The following is a 21,842-nucleotide window of genomic DNA, read 5'->3' as shown; positions in this document are numbered from 1 at the left end:
TGACTCCATTCGGCTTCTCTTGACCCAGTCAGCAGGCCCATTTTCACATTGGCAAACAACTCAGTCTCATTGACCCTAGTGGCATGGACATTTTCACACTGTCAAACTGACAGCTCACTCTCACTGCCAAGAGGTGAAGGTGAAACTGGGGCCTTTGGAGGGATTTGGTGGAACAGAACTGTCCTGGCCCTGGCCAAGATGGAGCCCAGCTTTTGCAGCAGAGGGAGGGAATTGGGTCTCTGGGCTTCTTGTGTGCAATCTGTTTATTTTCATCACTCTCTCTACAAATAATTTAATGCTTGTCTCTCCCATTGGAGTGTTAGCTCCTTGTGGGCAAAGAATATGTCAAATAATAATAATAATGATGATAATAATAACTATGGTACATGTTAATAATAATGATGGCATTTATTAAGCGCCTACTATGTGCAAAGCACTGTTCTAAGTGCTGGGGAGGTTACAAGGTGATCAGGTTGTCCCATGGGGGGCTCACAGTCTTAATCCCCATTTTACAGATGAGGTAACAGGCCCAGAGAAGTTAAGTGATTTGCCCAAAGTCACACAGCTGACAATTGGCGGAGCTGGGATTTGAGACCATGACCTCTAACTCCAAAGCCCGCTGCTTCTCTTACATGCTTCTCGTAAATGCTAAGCATTTACTCTGTGCCAGTCACTATAGTAAGAGCTGAGGCAGATACAGGATAATCAGTTCCTGCCCCACATAGGGCTCACAGTCTAAGGAGGAGGGTGAACAAGTATTTAATCTCCATTTTGCAAGTGAGGAAACTGAGACATAAAGAAATGAAATGACTTGCCCACTTGGTCACTTCTTTTTTATATACTTTCTCAAGTGCTTTGTACAGTGCATCACATCCAGTGGGCACTCAATAAATACCATTACTACTACAACTGCTACCACCCCTCTGGTGGGAAACAGGTCATTTTGTAGCCTATTCATATATTCCCTGGGGACTAGTGTGATGTCAAAAATATAATTATGCTTATTTATCTGATAACGATAATGCTGACATTAAGCACTTGCTAGGTCTCAAGCATCATGATAAGAGCTGATGCAAAATAATCAGGTTGGACACAGTCCCTGTCCCCCACTGGACTCTTGATGTAAAAGGCAGGATAAGAGTCTTATTCCAATTTTGCAGATGTGGAAAATAAAGGTAAGTGACTTGCTCAAGGTCACACCCCGGGACAATGGCAGAGCTGGGATTAGAACTCGGGCACCCTGACTCCCAGTTCCATACTCCATCTGCTAGGCCCTGCCACCTCTCTACCTTTCCACCTCTGCTGGGAACGTTGGCAGGGCATGGGGCTGTCGGATGGCCAACTGGACAGGCCTGGTGATGGCCAGGCTTGTGTTCATCTGGTCTCACAAGAGCCTCTTCCCTAGATGTCTGTAGGAAAGGACTGGAAAACGGTTTTGCAATGATCCTGCATGGTTGTCTGAAGGTGGGACTGCCAGATTAAGGGTTTGGCGGGGGACCTGGGGCTGAGGCTCTAAACGTCTTTTCCCTTCCCCTCTGTCCCCAGTGCCCCCCCTTGAAGGGGAAGGTCCAGCGGATTCTGCATTGGGTGTGGACAGAGCCTCCTGCCCCCTTGACCGTCGACCTCTCTGCGTCAGACACAGACCCCAGCCGGCCCCAGCCCAAGTCCCTGGAGGGCATCCCGGAGCGGGAGTTCTTTGTGAAATGGGCTGGACTCTCTTACTGGCACTGCTCTTGGGTCAAAGAACTGCAGGTGGGAGGCTGGGCGGCCTGCCACGTGGGCTTGGTGGGGAGGAGGAAGGTGGGAGCAGCATGGGGAGGAAGAGGAGAAAACTGGGTAAGGGGGTGTGGGGTGGAGGGAAGGACTGGGGTGCAGGACAGGGAGGTGGGAGGGAGGGAGGAAGGAAATGGAATGGGGAGGATGGAAGGGGTGGGGAGGAGAGGAGGGAAATGGGGTGGGGAGGAGGGAGGTGGTGGCGGCAGAGTGGGGAGGATGGAGAAAGAAAGAGGGCATGGGGTGGTGGGAAGGAGAAGAGTTCAGGGCAGGGAGGTGGGAGAAGGGAAATGGAAGAGAAGGGAGTAGGGAAGCAGGACAGGGAGGATGGGGGTGAGGGTGTGGGGTGGAGAGGGAGGCTTGGGTGGGCAGGGGCAAACCCAAGGGGAGGGGAGGTGGTTGCCCCTCACCTGGTTGTCTGTGTGGTGGGGGTGGGGCCAGCTGGAGCTGTACCACACCGTCATGTACCGCAACTACCAAAGAAAGAACGACATGGACGAACCTCCGGCGTTCGACTACGGTTCTGGGGATGAAGATGGCAAGAGCGAGAAGAGGAAGAACAAGGACCCACAGTATGCCAAGATGGAGGAGAACTTCTACCGCTATGGGATCAAGCCGGAGTGGATGATGATCCACCGGGTTCTGAACCACAGGTCAGACGGGGTGGAGGGGGTCATTGCAGTCATTCCCCTGCCTCCAAAGCATCAAACCATCGAGTAAGGAGAGACCCTAGAAGGTGCCCCGTTTGGGTGTCTCTCTGTCCTCTCTGCTGGAAAGTCTTCTGTACTCCAGCCTAAATCCTTTCTGCTGCAGTTGCCTCCAGGTTCCTCTTTTTCCAAATTCAGGGGAGAGGGAGGACAGTGTGGAAAAGGGTCTTCCCTTCCAACCCCTCCACAGGTGTGCTGTTCAAACAGGGAAGTCATTCCAAGATTTTCAAGACCTAGCCGGTGGATAGGATTTGGATCTGGGGAAACTGAGTCTCACATCTTGACGGACTCATTTCACCTCTGGGAATTCACCCATCTGAGGCATATGGAGTAGCAGATAATCTGGGTGTGGTGTCCAGACCAGGAGGCTCTTAAATATACTCCCGGTGCCCCTGTTGGTCCCAGGCAGGGGGTTAGGAATGACCTGGGTGGCCTGTTGGGGCCCTGGAGGAGTTTTCCTGCCCTGCAGAGTTCCCCAGCCAATGTCCCCTGGCAAAATCAAAAGGCAGGCAGCTCTCCATCAGGGAGTCTTTAGCATGGAAACCGAGTGATGATAGTATTTGTTAAGTGCTTACTAGGAGATTAAGACTGTGAGCCCCATGTGGGACAGGAATTACATCCAACCCAATCTGCTTGTATCCACCCCAGTGCTTAGTACAGTGCCTGGCACTTGGTAAGTGCTTAACAAATGCCATAATTATTATTATTATTATGTGCCAAGTGCTGTTCTAAGCACTGAGGTAGATACAAGGTTTACAGTTGGACGCAGTCCCTGTCCCACGTGGGGCTCACAGTCTTAATTCCCTTACAGATGAGGGAACTGAGGCCCAGAGAACTGAAGTGACTTAACCAAGGTTACGCAGCAGACACATAGCAGAACTGGGATTAAAACTCAGGTCTTCTGACTCCCAGGCCTGTGCTCTCTTTACACTAGGCCAAGACTGCTCCCACTAGGCCAGGCTGCAGCCAGATCTGCGTCTTTGCAGGGTGAGAGTGACTGGGGGTCTGATGGGGGCCTGTGCTGCCATCAGAGGGTAAGCAGAGCAAGGGAGAAAGATGAGGCTGCAGAACTCTCTTCATTTATTGTGGTACTTGTTAAGCATGTACTATTTGTCAAGCACTGTTCTAAGTGCTAGGGTAGATACAAGTTAATCAGTTTGGAAACAAGTCCTATCCCACATGGGGCTCACAGTCTAAGTAGGAGAGAAAACAGGTATTGAATCCCCATTTTACAGTTGGGCAAACTGAGGAACAGAGATGTTTAGCGACTTGCCCAAGGTCTGTCAGTCATTTTTATTGAGTGCTTATTGTGTGCAGAGCACTGTACTAAGTGCTAGGGAGAGTACAGTACAACAAGAAACAGTCACATTCCCTGCCCACAGTGAGCTCAGCAGGTAAATGGCAGAGCTGGGATTCAAACCCAGGGTCTGATTCCCATGCCCAAGCTCTTTCCACTAGGCCATGCTGCTTTCCAGAGCTCCTTCATGAGAGCTGGAAATGAACAGGCCCTCACAAGCTCAGTTTCGGGAGAGTTTCCCCATGTGGATGGGAACCTCTGGTTTGTTGGGGTTCAGGTGATGATGGAGACCATAACCCCTTATTTTCCACGGTCAGTTTTGGATTTCCATTCATTCAGTCATATTTGTTGAGAGCTTACTGTGTACAGAGCACTGTACTAAGCACTTGGGAGAGTAAAATACAACAATAAACAGATGGATTCCCTGCCCGCAATGAGCTTGCAGTCTAGAGTGGGGGGAGGCAGACATTAATATAAATAAATAAATTACAGATATTCATATATGTGCTGTGGGGCTGGGAGGTGGGAAGAACAGAGGGAGCAAGTCAGGGCGAGGCAGAAGGGAGAGGGAGAAGAGGAAAGATGGAGCTTAGTCAGGGAAGACCTCTTGGAGGAGAGGTGCCTTCAATAAGGCTTTGAAGTGGGGGAGAGTAATTGTATGTAGGATTTGAGAAGGGAGAGTGTTCCAGGCTAGAGGCAGGGCATGAGCAAGTATTCAGCAGCAAGATAGGCAAGATCAAGTAACAATGAGAAGGTGAGATTAGAGGGTTGAAGTGTATGGGCTAGGCTGTAATAGGAGAGTAGCGAGGTAGAGGTCAAAGTGATTTAATGCTTTAAAGCCAGTGGTGAGGAGTTTTTGTTTGTTGCAGAGGTGGATGGGCAACCACTGGAGTGTTTTGAGGAGGAGGGAGGCATGTCCTGAACGTTTCTGTAGAAAAATGATCCCAGCAGCAGAGTGAAGTATGGACTGGAGTGGGGAGAGACAGGAGGCTGGGAGGTCAGCAAAGAGGCTGATGCAGTAATCCAGGATAGGATGAGTGGTATCAATTTGGATGGAGAGGAAAGGGCGGATTTTAGCTATGTTGTGAAGGTGGGACCGAGAGGATTTAGTGATGGGTTGAATATATGGGTTGAATGACAGAGCGGAGTCAAGAATAACACCAAGTTTACAGGCTTGTGAGACAGGAAGGATGGTGGTGCTGTCTTCAGTGATGGGAAAGTCAGGGGGAAGACAGGGTGTAGGTGGGAAGATAAGGAATTGTGTTTTGTACATTTAGGCTTAAGGTTATGGGAGGACATCCAAGTAGAGATGTCTTGAAGGCAGGACGAGATGTGAGACTGGAGAAAGGGGAGAGAGATCAGGGCTGGAGATGTAGATTTGGGTGTCATCTGCATAGATATGGTAGTTGAAGCCATGGGAGTGAATGAGCTCTCCAAGGGAGTGGGTGTTGATGGAGAATAGAAGGAGACCCAAAACTGAACCTTGAAGGACCCCCAAGGTTGTGGCGGGGAGGCAGAGGAGGAGCCCGTGAAGGAGACTGAGAATGAATTGTCAGAGAGATAAGAGGAGAACAAGAAGAGGACAGAGTCAGCAAAGCCAAGGTTGTGTAACATTTCTAAGAGTAGGGGGTGGTCTGCAGTGTCGAAGGCAGCTGAGGGGTCGAGGAAGATTAGGATGGAGTAGAGGCCATTGGATTTGGCAAGAAGGAGATCATTGGTGACCTTTGAGGGGGCGGTTTCTGTGGAGTGGAGTGTTCTCCTAAGTTCTTAGTACAGTGCTTGCACACAGTAAGCGCTCAATAAATACAATTGATTAAGTGATTGACTGGAGTCAGAGGACCTGGAGTCTAATCCCAGCTCCACACTTACCTTCTGAGTGACCTTGGGCAAGTCACTTCACTTCTCTGTGCTTCAGTTCCCTCATCCGCAAAATGGGGATTCAATATCTGGTCTCCCTCTTACTTAGACTGTGCACCCCAAGTGGGACATAACTGTCATGTATCTACCCCAGCACTTAATACAGTGCTTGTCACACATTAAGGGCTTAATGAATACCACAATTATTATTAGGCCTGCAAATTATCTAGGCAGAGCACACATAATAATACTAATACTAATCATAATTGTGGCACTTATTAAGCACTGTAGTAAGCACTAGGGTAGATTCAAGATCATCAGGTCAAACACAGTCAGTGTCTGCACAGGGCTGGCTCACAGTCTAAATTGGAGGGAGAACAAGTATTGAATTCCCATTTTACAAATGAGGAAACGGGCCAAGAGAAGTGACTTTCCCTAGGTCACACAGCAGGCAAGTGGCAGGGCTGGGATTAGAACCCAGGTCCTAGAAGTTCAAGAAATGTGCCCCCTCCTCTATTATCTGAATAGTATTTTTTTTTGGTGGGGGGGTAGTGGGGAGTGGGGACTGGCATATCTGGAGAGCCGAGGTCTGAGTGTACTTTAGATCTCAGTTTTAGAGAAAATTTGGAGAGAGAGAGAGAGAGATAAAGAGAGAGAGAGAGAGAGAGAGTGTGTGTGTGTGTGTTGAGATTTAAGAGCCCAGGGGCCCTTAAAAAGAATGGAGTACAGAGAGCTGGGCCGCTCAAGGGGATGAAACCACTTCCATAGGAGGATGAACAGAAGTGGTAAGGACTCTTCAGTCTGAAAAAATGCAGGCTGGTGGGGGACATGGGTGAAGTTTGCAAAATCGGGAAGGGCGTGGACAGGGCAAACGTGAATCGTCCCCCAGATACCACAGTTCCAGGACAAGGACTAGAACTCAGGTCCTAGAAGCTCATGAAGTGTGCTTCCTCCTCAATTATCGGAACCTGGTAATAATAATGATTGTGGTATTTGTTAAGTGCTTACTATGAGCCAAACACTGTACTAAGTACTGGGGTAGATAAAAGATCATCAGGTCCCACATGGGGCTCACAGTCTAAGTAGGAGGGAGAACAGGGATTGAATCCCCATTTTACACATGTGGGAACTGAGGCACAGAGAACTCAATTGACTTGCCTAAGGTCTGACAGCTGACAAGTGGCAGATCCAGGATTAGAATTCAGGGCCTCTGATTCCCAGGCCTGTGCTCTTTGCATTAGGCCACGCTGCTTCCTAGTGAAATGGGAAGGCACTTAGTCTCAGAAGAAATGAAAGGGAAAACTTCTTCACCCAGAGGATGAAGAGTTGCGTACTGCATGAAGTTGTGCAGACTGACAATCAGTCAAGCAATCAAGCATCGTATTTATTGAGCACTCAGTGTATGGAGTACTGTTCTAAGTGCTTGGGAGAATACCATACAATAGAGTTAATAGTCATGATCTCTGCCCACAAGGAGATTCCAGTTTATATTTGTAAGCTTCAGAGGAGTTGGGATAAATTCACTGACGAATGGGACCCAGGAGGATTTAGTAGAGGGAAAAGTTAGGGATGTTAAAAGTTTCACCCCAACCATGAGAAGGGATGTCAAGGAATCAACTCTCATCCCATTTCTCCAAGCCTCTTTGGGTGCTACTGTCAGAGACAGGGCCAAGATGGCCCTGGTCCTGACCCAGTCTGACCTGGCTTATGTCCTTGGGTGGGTATTCATCCTGAAACTAGCCTTTCAGGGGTTGGGCACGGGCCTGGCTAAAGGCACCCCCTTGTCACTTGTGCCACAGCTTCGATAAGAAGGGGGATGTCCACTATCTGATCAAGTGGAAAGACCTTTCCTACGACCAGTGTACCTGGGAGATGGATGACATCGACATCCCGTACTACGAGAACCTGAAACAGGGTTACTGGAATCACAGGTGAGGAACTTTGGAGATTTGGAAGGAAGGAGTTCTGTGGGGCAAGCTGTGGGGAAGTTCCAGGCATGGGCGCAGTTCAGATCCCCTGGGACCCTTGGACCCGCCATCCGCCTTCTGCTAGTTTTGGGGGTCTCTAACCTCTTAGCTTTGGCTTCTCTCCCCACTCCCCAGCGTGAGGTTTTCTCAATTGCTCCCCCGGTCTCTCTGTTGATCTCTCCAGGGAACTGATGTTGGGGGAAGACACCAGGCCGCCCAAGAGACTCAACAAGAAAGGCAGGAAACTGAAGGACGAGAAGCTGGAAAAGCCTCCAGAGACACCAATTGTGGATGTGAGCGGGTTTGGGGGTAATGATAGGAGGGAGGGGGGATGGGCAACAGGAAGAGAGTCCCGCTTGGCAGGGGGTTCTCTGCAGAGCAGGCAATGTGGTGATTTGAAGGCCATGCTGCCTCCTTTTGAGGTGCTAAGGAATTTTAGCCCAGACCTGGTTGAGGAGGGAGTAGGAGGGGTTAGGGTGACCACTGACTACACCTGAAAATACTGGACACAGAGGCCCATGGGATGTCACAAGTGTTAGCCTGGGCACACAGTGTTAAAGTGATGATGGTCTGGGGCATTTTACAGAAGTCTGCTGAGTTTCCTCAAACCTAGAGTGGGTCCCCTGGGATGACCTCTGACTTTCCCCACTCACTCCAGAACTGCCTGCCATGGCCCAGGTGCCACTTCTGAGCCGTGGTCTCAGAAGTCAAGGTGGAGGGAGGCTGGACACTGGAAATAACCCAGCCATAAAGGCATCTAGTGCCATATCTATCTCTGGAGGGGACAGACCAGCGAAAAAAGGAATGAAGGGCCGCTTAGGGTGGGGAGGGGTGAGCTGACTATGCTGACCTTCCTGCCCCAGGGCTGTTTGGAGACAGGGTCTGAAGCGAGCCTCTGAACAGTGGGGCAAGTGGGGGACATTAGGGGTGGGAGCCCGGGAGCATAAAAGAGGGTGCCTAGTGCACCAGGCTTTGCTGGAGGCCTGGATTAGAGATGGGTCCCACTACCGGTGTCCTTCCCACTCCTGCAGTAGAAGAGGGGAGGGGCTACAGAATCTGACCGACCAGTAGAGTCATTGATGAGCAGATGCAGTTGGGGGCCGGGGCTGGGGATCACAGAAAGACGGGGGGACCTAGGGCTCCAAGGTGGGTGCTGGGGATGCAGAGGTGTAGGGGGACTGAAGGAGGCTGCAGAGGGGCGGGGGGACCAGAAGCTGCAGAGGAAGGGGCTTGGGGGTGACAGAAGGAAGAGGGCTAGCCACAGAGTGGGGGGAACAGGTACAGAGGGGTCACAGAGGGGAAGGGGTGCTGGGGGCTGCAGAGGGTAAAGGGGACTGGGGACTACAGATGGGAGGAGACGGGGGCTGCAGAGGAGTGAGGGGGCTGGGGGCTACAGGGGGTGGGGGCAGCAGAGAGAAGGGGGCCAGGTGCTGCCTCACACCCTGGGCCTCCTGGTCACAGCCCACCGTGAAGTTTGACAAGCAGCCGTGGTACATCGATTGCACGGGCGGCACACTCCACCCATACCAGCTGGAGGGGCTCAACTGGTTGAGGTTTTCCTGGGCCCAGGGCACGGACACCATCCTGGCTGACGAGATGGGCCTGGGGAAGACGGTGCAGACCATCGTGTGCCTGTACTCCCTGTATAAGGAGGTGAGGACCTGCCCTCCCCCTAACCCTTTTCTCCCACCCCACCCACCTCCCCGCCTTTCCTTCTCCACCCCACTGCTGGGGGCTGCTGGCTCATGGGAGACCCCCTCCCCGGTCTCGCTGACCAGGGTCACTCGAAAGGGCCGTACCTGGTCAGCGCACCCCTCTCCACCATCATCAACTGGGAGCGGGAGTTCGAGATGTGGGCACCTGACTTCTATGTGGTCACGTACACTGGGGACAAGGAGAGCCGCTCCGTGATCCGCGAGAACGAGTTCTCCTTTGAGGACAACGCCATCCGCAGCGGCAAGAAGGTTTTCCGCATGAAGGTGAGTGCTTGTTCCCCTCATCCTGTGGGCCGCCCAGGGAGGAGATACTGCCATCCATGCCTGTCCCCTCAGAACCATCCACGCCATCATTCCCCTCTGCCTCACCAGAATTATCCCCCACACTGCGCACACCTGCCCCGCAAGAAAGACTACCACTTCTGCCCACACCTGCCCTCCTAGAACCATCTCCCCAACAAGCTGGAAGGGCAGAGGGGAGCCCAGCTGGCTGGAGAGGGGCTACCATGTACCCCCTTTAGCGCCCTGTTTCCTGCACTGGTGTTGCTCTCCCCAGTTCGTTGGGGTCACAGATGTGAGAACGAGGATCCCTCTCTCCACAGCTACGCATTTATCCTCCCAAGTCAGGCTGACTTTCCTCCGTCTTTCCATTGGCTGAATTGGGTATTTCTCAGACTTCCTCACCCACCCCCGCAGGCACTTCCCTCACTCCACTCCAGGTTGCTCTTCACTCTCCCTGCCCCACTCCACACTGCCCTTCTCTCTCCTTTCCCTGCCCCATAGCACCCTTTTCCTTCCCTGTTCCCCTCCACACAGCCCTCTCCCTCCTTGTCCCACTCCACGCTGCTCTTCTCCCTCCCTGTCCCACTCCATGCAGCCTTTCTCCCTCCCTGTCCCTCTCCACACAGACTTCTTCCTTCCATCCAGCTCCACACGGCTCTTCACCCTCCCGATCCCATTCCATGAAGTCTTCTTCCCTGTCCCTCTCCAGAGAACCCTTCTTTCCCATCCCGTTCCACACTGCCCTTCTGCCTCCCCGCCACCCTTCTTACTTCTCATCTGGCTCCATGTCTCCCTTCTCCCTCCCTGTCCTGCTCTACATTGCTTTTCTCCTTCCTTTGTTCCCTGTCTTGATGCTCACCCCTGGGCCTACCATCCCAGGGGGTGGCACTGCACTTTTCAGCATCACTGGGCAGAACTGGAACAGGTTCATTCCCTGGAGCCCAGCTAGGCTGGAAGGGTCCTCCCAAAGGACAGTGGGAGGGAGGGTTCAGGAGGGAGATAGGGGTACAGAAGGGAATGAAGGACTTTCTTTGTGCAGAAACGCTCTGGGCATGTTACTCCCCTCCTCAAAAATCTCCAGTGGCTACCAATCAACCTACGCATCAGGCAAAATCTCCTCACTCTCGGCTTCAAGACTCTCCAGCACCTCGCCCCCTCCTACCTCACCTCCCTTCTTTCCTTCTACAGCCCAGCCTACCCCCTCTGCTCCTCTGCCGCTAACCTCCTCACTGTGCCTCGTTCTCACCTGCCCCACCGTCGACCCATGGCCCACGTCCTCCCCCTGGTATGGAATGCCCTCCCTCCCCACATGCTACAAGCTAGCTCTCTTCCTCCCTTCAAAGCCCTACTGAGAGCTCACCTCCTCCAGGAGGCCTTCCCAGGTTGATCCTCCTCCTTCCTCTCCCCCTCCTCCTCTTCCCCATCCCCCCGTCTTACCTCCTTCCCCTCCCCACAGCACCTGTATATATGTTTGTACATATTTATTACTCTATTTTACTTGTACATATTTGCTATTCTATTTATTTTCTTTTGTTAATATGTTTTGTTGTCTGTCTCCCCCTTCTAGACTGTGAGCCCGCTGTTGGGTAGGGACCGTCTCTATATGTTGCCAACTTGTACTTCCTAAGCGCTTAGTACAGTGCTCTGCACACAGTAAGCGCTCAGTAAATATGATTGAATGAATGAATGGATGACTAAAGAAGAGTAGAGGGGGAGTGGTAGACAGGGAGAGAGGGGAAGAGAGAGGGGGAAAAGGGAGCAGAGAACAGGAAGAGGGAAAGAAAGAACCTGCAGTGTAGTTAGATGGTCAGGAATAAGCCCACGTCATTTCAGAGTAGATTTGGTGCATACAGGTGTGTGTGTGCGTGTGTATTTGGAATGGGGCTGGGGGAGATGTGAGAGTTGTAGGGGCCTGTGGGATGGTGGTGGAAAGAAATTCTTATTGGGATTTCCCAAAGGAGAGAGGGATCCACTACTGGTGGCTGCAGACGGCAGAGGAGAGTCATACCGGGCCTTCCCTTTCCCACCTCCCCTTCCCTGCCCTCCTGGTAATAATAATAATAATAATAATAATAATAATAATAATAATAATAATAATAATGATGGCATTTATTCATTCATTCATTCATTCATTCAATCAATCGTATTTATTGAGCACTTACTGTGTGCAGAGCACTGTACTAAGCGCTTGGGAAGTACAAGTTGGCAACATATAGAGACGGACTCTACCCAACAGCGGGCTCACAGTCTAGAAGGGGGAGACAGACAACAAAACAAAACATATTAACAAAAGAAAATAAACAGAATAGTAAATATGTACAAGTAAAATAAATAGAGTAATAAATATGTACAAACATATATACAGGTGCTGTGGGGAGGGGAAGGAGGTAAGGCAGAGGGAATGGGGAGGGGGAGGAGGGGTAGCGGAACGAGGGAGCTCAGTCTGGGAAGGCCTCCTGGAGGAGGTGAGCTCTCAGTAGGGCCTTGAAGGGAGGAAGAGAGCTAGCTTGGCGCATGTGTGGAGGGAGGGCATTCCAGACCAGGGGGAGGACGTGGGCCGGGGGTCGACGGCGGGACAGACAAGAACGAGTCACAGTGAGGAGGTTAGCGGCAGAGAAATGGAGGGTGCAGGCTGGGCTATAGAAGGAGGGAAGGGAGGTGAGATAGGAGGGGGCGAGGTGATGGAGAGCTTTGAAGCCTAGAGTAAGGAGTTTTTGCCTGATGTGTAGGTTGATTGGTAGCCACTGGAGATTTTTGAGGAGGGGAGTAACATGCCCAGAGCATTTCTGCACAAAGATGATCCGGGCAGCAGCGTGAAGTATAGATTGAAGTGGGGTGAGACAGGAGGATGGGAGATCTGTGAGGAGGCTGATGCAGTAATCCAGTCGGGATAGGATGAGAGACTGAACCAGCAGGATAGCAGTTTGGATGGAGAGGAAAGGGCGGATCTTGGCGATGTTGCGGAGGTGAGACCAGCAGGTTTTGGTGACAGATTGGATGTGAGGGGTGAGCGAGAGAGCAGAGTCGAGGATGACACCAAGGTTGTGGGCTTGTGAGACGGGAAGGAGGGTAGTGCTGTCAACAGTGATGGGAAAGTCAGGGAGAGGGCAGGGTTTGGGAGGGAAGATAAGGAGTTCAGTCTTGGACATATTGAGTTTTAGATGGTGGGCAGACATCCAGATGGAGGTGTCCTGAAGGCAGGAGGAGACCCGAGCCCGAAGGGAGGGAGAGAGAGCAGGGGCAGAGATGTAGATTTGGGTGTCATCAGCATAGAGATGATAGTTGAAGCCGTGGGAGCGAATGAGTTCACCAAGGGAGTAAGTGTAGATAGAGAACAGAAGGGGACCAAGAACTGACCCTTGAGGAACCCCTACAGTAAGGGGATGGGAGGGGGAGGAGGAGCCTGCACAAGAGACTGAGAATGAACGGCCGGAGAGATAAGAGGAGTACCAGGAGAGGACAGAGTCTGTGAAGCCAAGGTTGGATAGCGTAGGAAGCATTGGATTTATTAAGCACTGACTATGTGCAAAGCACTGTTCTAAACACTGGGAAGGTTACAAGGTGATCAGGTTGTCCCACATGGGGCTCACAGTCGTAATCCCCATTTTACAGATTAGGTAACTGAGGCACAGAGAAGTGAAGTGACTTGCCTAAAGTCACACAGCTGACAATTGGCGGAGCCAGGATTTGAACCGATGACCTCTAACTCCAAAGCCCGTGCAGAGCCTGGGCCGGGGAATCAGAGGACCAGTTTTCTAATCCGGGCTTTGTCCCTTAATCGATCGTATTTATTGAGTGCTTATTGTGGTCAGAGCACTGTACTAAGCGCTTGGGAGAGCACTATATAACAATATTATAGACAAATTCCTTGCCCACAGTGAGCTTACAGTCTAGAGTGGGAGACGAGTATTAATAGAAAGAAAGAAAGAAATGGCAGGTAAGCAGCTCTAGATTTGGAGAAATGAAAGGCGGGAAAATGCCAGAACAGCCTCAGTCATTTCCATATTAAAATGGGAATGGTTTTCTGCTGGCTTGGCTCACCTGTTTCCTCGCTGACTTGGCTCGCCCGTTCCCCCACTGGCTGGCATCCTGGGGCCCTGCACTGGGCAGGTAGTCATTTGTCCTGCCTCTGGCTGGGCCCAGAATCTGGAGGAGTTGGGAGTCGTGGGGCCCGGCCCTGGGCTCTGCTTCCCCTTTGCCTTTCCCTTCCCCTCCCTTCTCCATCCCTTCCCCTCCCCTTCCTGCCTAGTTTCCTTCTCGGCCTTTTCCTCCAGAAAGAGGCCCAGATCAAGTTCCACGTCTTGCTGACTTCCTACGAGCTCATCACCATTGACCAGGCGGTCCTGGGGTCCATCGAGTGGGCCTGTCTTGTAGTGGACGAGGCCCACCGGCTCAAGAACAACCAGTCCAAGGTGGGGGCTGTCTCGGGCATGGCGTCAGCACGGGCAGGGGTGGGAAGGCCTCCTCCCCACCCCAACCTGACGAGGCCCCTGCCTTTCACCCTGCCAGTTCTTTCGGGTGCTGAACAGCTACAAGATTGACTACAAGCTGCTGCTCACCGGCACGCCCCTGCAGAACAACCTCGAGGAGCTGTTCCATCTCCTTAACTTTCTGACCCCAGAGAGGTTCAAGTGAGCTGTGCCGGCTGGCCAGGCAGCCGGGGGGTGGCAGGAGGCTGGGGGAAGGGCCCTCACCTTTCTTGGGAGCTCCCCTCACCTCAGCTGCTACTACCCCTTGTCCTGTGGGCCCAGGGGTCCCTGGGGAGAGGGGAATGTTGTGGAGGGTCTGTGCAATAGGGGGCTGGTGGGGGGAGTGGCTTGTAGGGGAAGAGAGAAGCAGTATGGCCTAGTGGATAAAGAATGGGTTTGGGAGTCAGAAGGATCTGGGTTCTAATTCCGCCTCTGCCACTTGTCTGCTGTGTGACCTTGGGCAACTCACTTCACTTATCTGAGCAGTTACTTCATCTGTAAATTGAGTATTAAGACTGTGAGCCCCATGCAGGACAGGGACTAAGTCCAACCTGATTTGCTTTTGTGCACCCCAGTGCTTAGGACAGTGCCTGGCACATAGTAAGCACTTAACAAATAACCTTTGTTATTATTATTATTATTATTATGTCCTGGGAACTTAGAAATGACTCCTCTTATTTCACCTAGGCCAATCCGGATACATTAGAGAGTTTTGGGAAGAGGAAGTTAAGGAGAGTGGAGTGTGGGGAAGCATCCAAAAGAGAATGGGAAACTGAGTCTGGGTTGAGGCTCTGCAGATGTATAGCTGCCTCCTCTGCCTCTCATGAACCTAAATATGCCTCTGTGAATTTCTCTCCTGTCCCAGCTTCTCCCTGGGGGTCTGCTGCCAGCTTATCTTTCCCACTGGGTTCAGAGACGAAGAAGCCTGGCACTAGTGTATTTATGGACTGGGCACTGGTGCTTCCAGAACCCAGCCTGGAATGGGCCTGGTACCAGCCCGACTCTCTGGAATCCTGCTAAATATGGACCCCAGTGGCGAGAGACTGAAGCAGAATACAGCAAAGGGAATGGGAGGGAAATAGTGGGGAGAGCCTTTTGCTGTGAGTCGAGTGAGCAGAAAGAAAGATGGGTGACTTAGAAATGGATCGAGGGGCTATGAAATCTCTTAACATGAGAGCCTGCTCAGAGGCAAGGGTTTTGACAAGCTGGGCTCTGGGGGTCCCTCCCTGCCTGACCCTTCTGGGTGGTGAATCCTCTCTCTCCTTCTGGAGCCATCAACCCCATTCCCACTCCAGTCTGCTGGTCTGCCCCGTGGGAGGCGAAGGAAGGAACTAGTTTTCTCCATCTTGTCCCTGGCAGTAACCTGGAGGGCTTCCTGGAGGAGTTTGCTGACATCTCCAAGGAGGATCAGATCAAAAAGCTGCATGACCTGCTGGGTCCTCACATGCTGCGGCGGCTCAAGGTCGACGTGTTCAAGAATATGCCCGCCAAGACAGAACTCATCGTCAGGGTGGAACTGAGCCAGATGCAGAAGTCAGTGTCTTCTCCACCCTCTGTCCTCACCAACTAGTCAGCCAGCTAGTCATTCACCCAGCCAGCCAGCTAGCCAGCAAGCCAACCAGCCAGCCAACCAGCCACTCACCTAGCCAGCCAGTCAGTTAGTCAGCCAGTCAGACAGCCAGACAACCAGCTAACCCATCAGTGAGCCAGTTAACCAATCAGCCAGTCAGCCACCCAGCCAGTCAACTAGTCAGCCAGCCAGCCAGTCAGCTTGTCAATCAGCCAGCCAGTTAACCGACCAATCAGTCATCCAGCCATCCAGCTAAGTCAGCTTTCCAGTCAGTCAATTGGCCAGTCAACTGACCAGTCAGTCTGCCAGTCAGCCTCTTCATCAGTCTATCAGTCAGTCAGCCATCCAGTCAGCTAACCAACCTGCCAGCCAGTCAGCCAGCCAGACAGTGAGTCAGCCAGCCATCAAGTAGCTAACCAGCCAGCGAGCCATTTAGTGAGCTATCTGGTAAGCCAGCCAGCCAGTCAGTCAAGCAGCCAGTCAGCCAGTTGGCTCGCCAGTCTTCTGGATAGTCAGTCAGCCAGCCAGCCAGTCAGCTAGCCAGCGAGCTAGCCAGACAGCCAGTCTGGCAGTGGAATTGATGGAGCTCCTGCTGGGTGCAGAGCCCTTTGCTGGGCATCCATTGTGTGCAAAGCACAATACTGAGCTCCGGATATGGGAATAAAACCGTGCTGAGTGGCCACTATATATACTATATACTATACTATAGTAAATATAGAAATGACCTGATGGGCAGCGGACTGAATGTGAGTGTTGAACGATAGACAAGGGTGGAGGATGACGCCGAGGTTGTGAGCCTCTGGGGTAGGGAGGATGTTTGCGTTGTCTATTGTGTTGGGAAAATTAGGGAGACGAATGGGTTTAGGTTGAAAGATGAGGGGTTTCATTTTAGGCATGTGGAGTTTGAAATGCTGGAGGGAACTTCCGAGTGAAGGTAACCTGGGAGAAATCCCAGGACATCTGAGAAGCAGTGCATCCTCGTGGAAAGAGTGCAGACCTGGGAGTCAGAGGACCTGGGGTTCTAATCCCTACTCCTCCGCGTACCTACCGGTGACTTTGGGCAAGTCACTTAATTTCTCTGTGCCTCAGTTCCTTCATCTAAAGAATTGTAGTTCAATACCTGTTCTCCCTCCTACTTACACTGTAATATCCATGTGGGACCTGATTATCTTGTTTCTCCCCTAGCACATACTACAGTGCTTGGCACATAGTAAGCACTTAACAAATATCATTATTATAATTGTTATTTTTATGATTATGCCCAGGGGAGATGAGGGATTGCAGGATGGATGAGTGTACACAGAGAGAGATCCTGTAGCCGTCCTCATAGAGATGGTCCTTAAGCCCTGTCAGCGGACTGAGTAGAGGAGGGGAGAGGGAGAGGGAGGGTAGAGGGAGAAGAGTGCAGGTGGCTGAGTTTTTTCCTGATTACCCCCTTGCAGGAAGTACTACAAGTTCATCCTGACCAGGAATTTTGAGGCCCTGAACTCTAAGGGTGGGGGAAACCAGGTGTCACTGCTCAACATCATGATGGACCTGAAGAAGTGCTGCAATCACCCCTACCTCTTCCCGGTGGCTGCTGTGGTAGGTAAACGTGGATCAGACCTCCGAGGGGCAGAGGCAGGTGGCACTGCCCTCTGGCAACATCACCACGAGTGTCCCTGAAGAGTCAGACTTGGTGGCTAATCCACCCGTTGCCCTCGGCACATACCCGTAGGAGAAGCCACCTAGAAACGGTTGGATGCCTCCAGCCTGTGATGTTGCTGATAAGGCTGCGGCTCAGCTGGGTGGACCAGTTCCTACTAGGGGCATACAAAGTCATCCTCCGCTGGGCTGAGGCCTACTGCTGTGCCTGTTGCTCTTTTCAAATCTGCTCTTGGTCTCTGGATCCCCCAGCATCCTCTTGTCAAGGAGAGTAACCTCCCACACCCATCTGCCCTTTGTTGCCCACCATTCTGGTCTTTCCACCGCGGCATCTTTCCCACAGGGTTGCAGCAACATTTCGTTAATTCTGGCGAGACCCCATTTCCCCTAACAGCAGCTCCTTAGGGTCTCACCTCTCACACCTGTCTGACCCCTTAGCAATAGGGGAGAGATGCAGGAGTTTATTGCTTCGAGAAAGACCAAGCTTCTGGACCTTCCAGGAGGGGTGGGAGGAAGGGGCCCTTCTTTCTGCAGGGATCTGAGCTCCATATTCAGCGGGTGGGTCTGGGTAGCTCTCGCACCACCAGCCCTCATGCTGAGGTCTCCAGCTGAGGCTGGTTGAAAGGGTTCCAGTGGAGCTCTGGGGAGGGAGGTGGTCCCCCGATTTCCCCCATCTCCCGCCCTGCCCACCTTCTGCCACCCTCTCAGGAGGCACCAGTCCTGCCCAATGGCTCGTATGATGGCAGCTCACTGGTCAAGTCTTCGGGGAAACTCATGCTACTGCAGAAGATGCTGAAAAAGCTCCGGGATGGAGGCCACCGTGTTTTGATCTTCTCCCAGGTGAGCCTGGGTGACTCTCTGTCCTGGCCCCTCGGGATCAGGCCCCAGCCTGACAGAAACTTCTCCTGGAATATGCTGTCTTCACTGCTGGACCGTCAGGGTGGATGGGTGAAAGTGATAATAATAGTAATAACAACAGTAATGCTATTTAAGTGTTTAGTATGTGACAGAGCATGGGCCTGGGAGTCAGAAAGATCTGGGATCTAATCCTTTCTCTGCCACTTTTCTGCTGTGTGACCTTGAGCAAGTCACTAAACTTCTCTGTAGTTGCCGTTACCCCATCAGTAAAGGACTGTGAGCCCCCTGTGGGACATGGATTGTGACCAACTTGATTAGTTTTGATTAGTTTGTATCTACCCCAGTACCTCATGCAGTGCCTGGCACATAGAAAATGCTTAACAAATTCTATAAAAAAAAAAAGATGTGTCAAGCACTGTACTAAGTGTTGGGGTAGGTACAAGATAATCAGGTTGGATTCAGTCCCTGTCCTTCACTGGGCTCACAGTCTAACAGGCAGAGAGGATAGGTACTTAATCCCCATTTCACAGATGAGAAAACTGAGCCCAGAGAATTAATTAATGATGGCATTTATTAAGCGCTTACTATGTGCAAAGCACTGTTCTAAGCGCTGGGGAGTTTACAAGGTGATCAGGTTGCCCCACGTGGGGCTCACAGTTTTAATCCCCATTTTACAGATGAGGGAACTGAGGCACAGAGAAGTTAAGTGACTTGCCCAAAGTCACACAGCTGACGAGTGGCGGAGCCGGGATTTGAACCGATGACCTCTGACTCCAAAGCCCATGCTCTTTCCACTGAGCCACGCAACTGGCAGAGCCAGGATTAGAACTCAGGTCCTCTGTCTCTCAGACCCTTGCTCTTTCCACTAGAACACATTGCTTCCAGCCAGCCCAACCCACCACTAGTTTGTAAAATCCTTTAGGGCAGGAAAAGTGTCTCCTTAATCTTGTGCTTTCTCAAGCACTTAATTCAGTCTCTGCTCACAGTAGGTGCTCAATAAGTGCCATGGGTTGATTGACCACTATTGACCATATTAGGAGCATGACCTTGGGTGGCTAGGATTTGTGGGGAAGAGAAGCACTTTCTCCCCAAGAAGACTTCCCTGTAAGCAAGACCTGAGATTGATTCTCTGCCTTCACCTAGGGAAGCGAGAAGCTTCAGGGAATAGACTGAGGGCAGGCATCGTGGGTCTTGCTTCTGTTGCATTTTACCAAGCACTGTGTGGCCTTGGGTAAGTCACTTAATATCTCTTGCTTGTTATGTCATCTGTAGAATAGGGATTAATACTATGAGCCCCATGTGAAACATGGACTATGTCCAACCTGAGTGATTTGTGTCTGCCCCAGTGCTTAGTACAGTGCCTGGCACATAGCGCTTCACAGGGCCTAAGGGAAAGATTGTGGGCCTGGAAGTCTGGCACCTGGGTTCAAGTCCCTGCTTTGTTTCTGACCTGCTGTGTGACCTTGGCAAGTCATTTAACCTCTCTGGGACTCCGGTTTTCTCTTCTGCAAAATGGGGATGACAGTGTCTCAGGCCTGCTGTGAGGGTAAAATGAGATATGCAATATTGAAAATTTTGATGAGCCAGAAAAACACTTCACATATTTGGGGTGGGGTGGTCATCATTTATCTTTTTTAATGGTATTTTATTTAATGCTTACTATATGCCAGGCACTGTACTAAGCTTTGGGGTAGATACAAGCTAATCTGGTTGGAAGCAGTCCATGTCCCACATGGGGCTTTCAGACTTAATCCCCATTTTGCAGATGAAGGAATGGGGGTAAAAAGAAGTGATGTGACTTGCCCAGGGTTACCCAACAGAAGAGCGGTGAGGCCAGGATTAGAACCTAGGTCTTCTGACTTCCAGGCCTGGACTCTTTCCACTAGGCAACGCTGATTCTCAATCACATGATCATTTTACTTTCTGGGCTCTGCCTTGGGTAGTGCCGCTGTGCCAGGCCCGAACCAACGAACCCTGGAGCTAGGTCTCAGCAGAATCCCCAGAATCCTTCTGGTGGGGGGGGGTGCAAGTGGGTGGATAATGATAATAATTAATAATAATTATGGTATTTGTTAAGCCCTTACTATGTGCCAGGCACTGTACTAAGCACTGGGATGGATACAAGCAAATCAGGTTGGTCACAGTCCCTGTCCCACTTGGGGCTCACAGTCTCAATCCCCATTTTGCAGATGAGGTAACTGAGGCCCAGAGAAGTGAAGTGTCTTGCCCAAGGTCAGCCAGTGCTGATTTGGGGCAGTTGCCCAAATCCTAGGGGCCTGGATTCCTCCCTGCCCACCAAAGGGACACAGCCTCTCACTCTGGGTGGAATCTCCCCATCTAGACTGTAAGCTCATTGAGGGCAGGGAATGTGTCTGTTTATTCTTGTACTCTTCCAAGTGCTTAGAACAGTGCTTCACACACAATAAGCACTCAATAACTATGATTGAATGAATAAATGAATGAATGAGTGAATCAGTAAGAGCAAGAACCAAATCGGCCCCAGAGTAATGGCTTCTGTGGTCTGCCCGGCAGGGCCGTGGGTCAAAGAGCAGGACGGTTGGTTCTCCTCCCAGGTGGTACTTCTGTCTTTTGACAATCCATTGCCCCCTCCACCCTGGACCCAACCTGAAGACAACATGTCTAGAGATTTGGTGAAGGGGGCCCCCTTGAAACCCCCCACACCGCCCTGCACCATATCTCCCAGCCATGCTGCTCCTCCAAAGCCAAAAACCATTTAATGGCTTCCACTGGGCCTGGAGGACAGCTGAACCCAAAGCTTGCTGCTAGCAGAGGCAAGTGATCTGAGGTAGGACTGCCCCCTGTCCGACCAGGTCTGAGTGAGGGCCCGGGGTGCAGCTGCTCATTTATGATGTTTCACCCCCTAGTTCCTTTTTGGGATGTGGCCAGAGGCTGTGTTGGAGCGCCTTGAGGGCAGGGAACATAATAATAATAATGATGGCATTTATTAAGTGCTTACTATGTGCAAAGCACTGTTCTAAGCGCTGGAGAGGTTACAAGGTGATCTTGTTGTCCCACATGAGGCTCACAGTCTTAATCCCCATTTCACAGATGAGGTAACTGAGGCACAGAGAAGTTAAGTGACTTGCCTAAAGTCACACAGCTGACAGTTGGTAGAGCTGGGATTGGAACCCCTGACCTCTGACTCCACAGCCCATGCTCTTTCCACTGAGCCATGCTTCTTCTCTTTCTGTGGTACCTACCCAATTGCTTAGTATGAGTTATATTGTACTCTCCCAAGCATTTAGTACAGTGCTCTGCACACAGAAATTGCTCAACAATTACGATTGACTGACTGACTTACTGGTACTTTGTTGGCCTTTGGTAAATACCTTGACAAACTACCTGGAGCCTCTGATGCCACCCCCTGAGGGTGAGAGTGGGGAATTTCTCTGATGCTCAAGTTCTCACCTCCCCTTCCCTTGGCCCACAGATGACCAAAATGCTTGACCTGCTGGAGGACTTCCTGGAATATGAGGGCTACAAGTATGAGCGGATTGACGGCGGGATCACCGGCGGACTCCGGCAAGAAGCAATTGACAGATTTAATGGTGTGTCCCACTCTAGATTTAATGGTGTACCCAACTTTAGATTTAGTGGTGTGTCCCAAAGTAGATTTAATGGAATGTCCATCTCTAGATTTTTTGATGTGTCCCACGGTAAATTTAATGGTGTGTCCTGCTCT

At 51.3% G+C, this 21,842-nt stretch overlaps 1 protein-coding gene across 1 annotated transcript in view; it reads left to right on the top strand.

Moving 5' to 3' along the window:
* CHD5 (chromodomain helicase DNA binding protein 5) overlaps positions 1–21,842 on the top strand; it is a 101,989-nt gene that overhangs the window by 54,637 nt on the left and 25,510 nt on the right. Inside the window, exons 10-21 of the mRNA XM_038746888.1 lie at positions 1,546–1,752; positions 2,215–2,426; positions 7,434–7,565; positions 7,786–7,894; positions 9,063–9,254; positions 9,380–9,580; positions 13,873–14,010; positions 14,108–14,229; positions 15,427–15,600; positions 17,080–17,221; positions 17,990–18,121; positions 21,591–21,708. Of these exons, the coding sequence (XP_038602816.1) occupies positions 1,546–1,752; positions 2,215–2,426; positions 7,434–7,565; positions 7,786–7,894; positions 9,063–9,254; positions 9,380–9,580; positions 13,873–14,010; positions 14,108–14,229; positions 15,427–15,600; positions 17,080–17,221; positions 17,990–18,121; positions 21,591–21,708 (1,879 nt within the window). The remainder of the gene's footprint in view (positions 1–1,545; positions 1,753–2,214; positions 2,427–7,433; positions 7,566–7,785; positions 7,895–9,062; positions 9,255–9,379; positions 9,581–13,872; positions 14,011–14,107; positions 14,230–15,426; positions 15,601–17,079; positions 17,222–17,989; positions 18,122–21,590; positions 21,709–21,842) is intronic.

This window comes from Tachyglossus aculeatus, chromosome 5 (genome assembly GCF_015852505.1).
Source record: "Tachyglossus aculeatus isolate mTacAcu1 chromosome 5, mTacAcu1.pri, whole genome shotgun sequence".
Lineage (NCBI taxonomy): Eukaryota > Metazoa > Chordata > Mammalia > Monotremata > Tachyglossidae > Tachyglossus > Tachyglossus aculeatus.
This window is presented reverse-complemented; position numbering and strand designations above follow the sequence as displayed.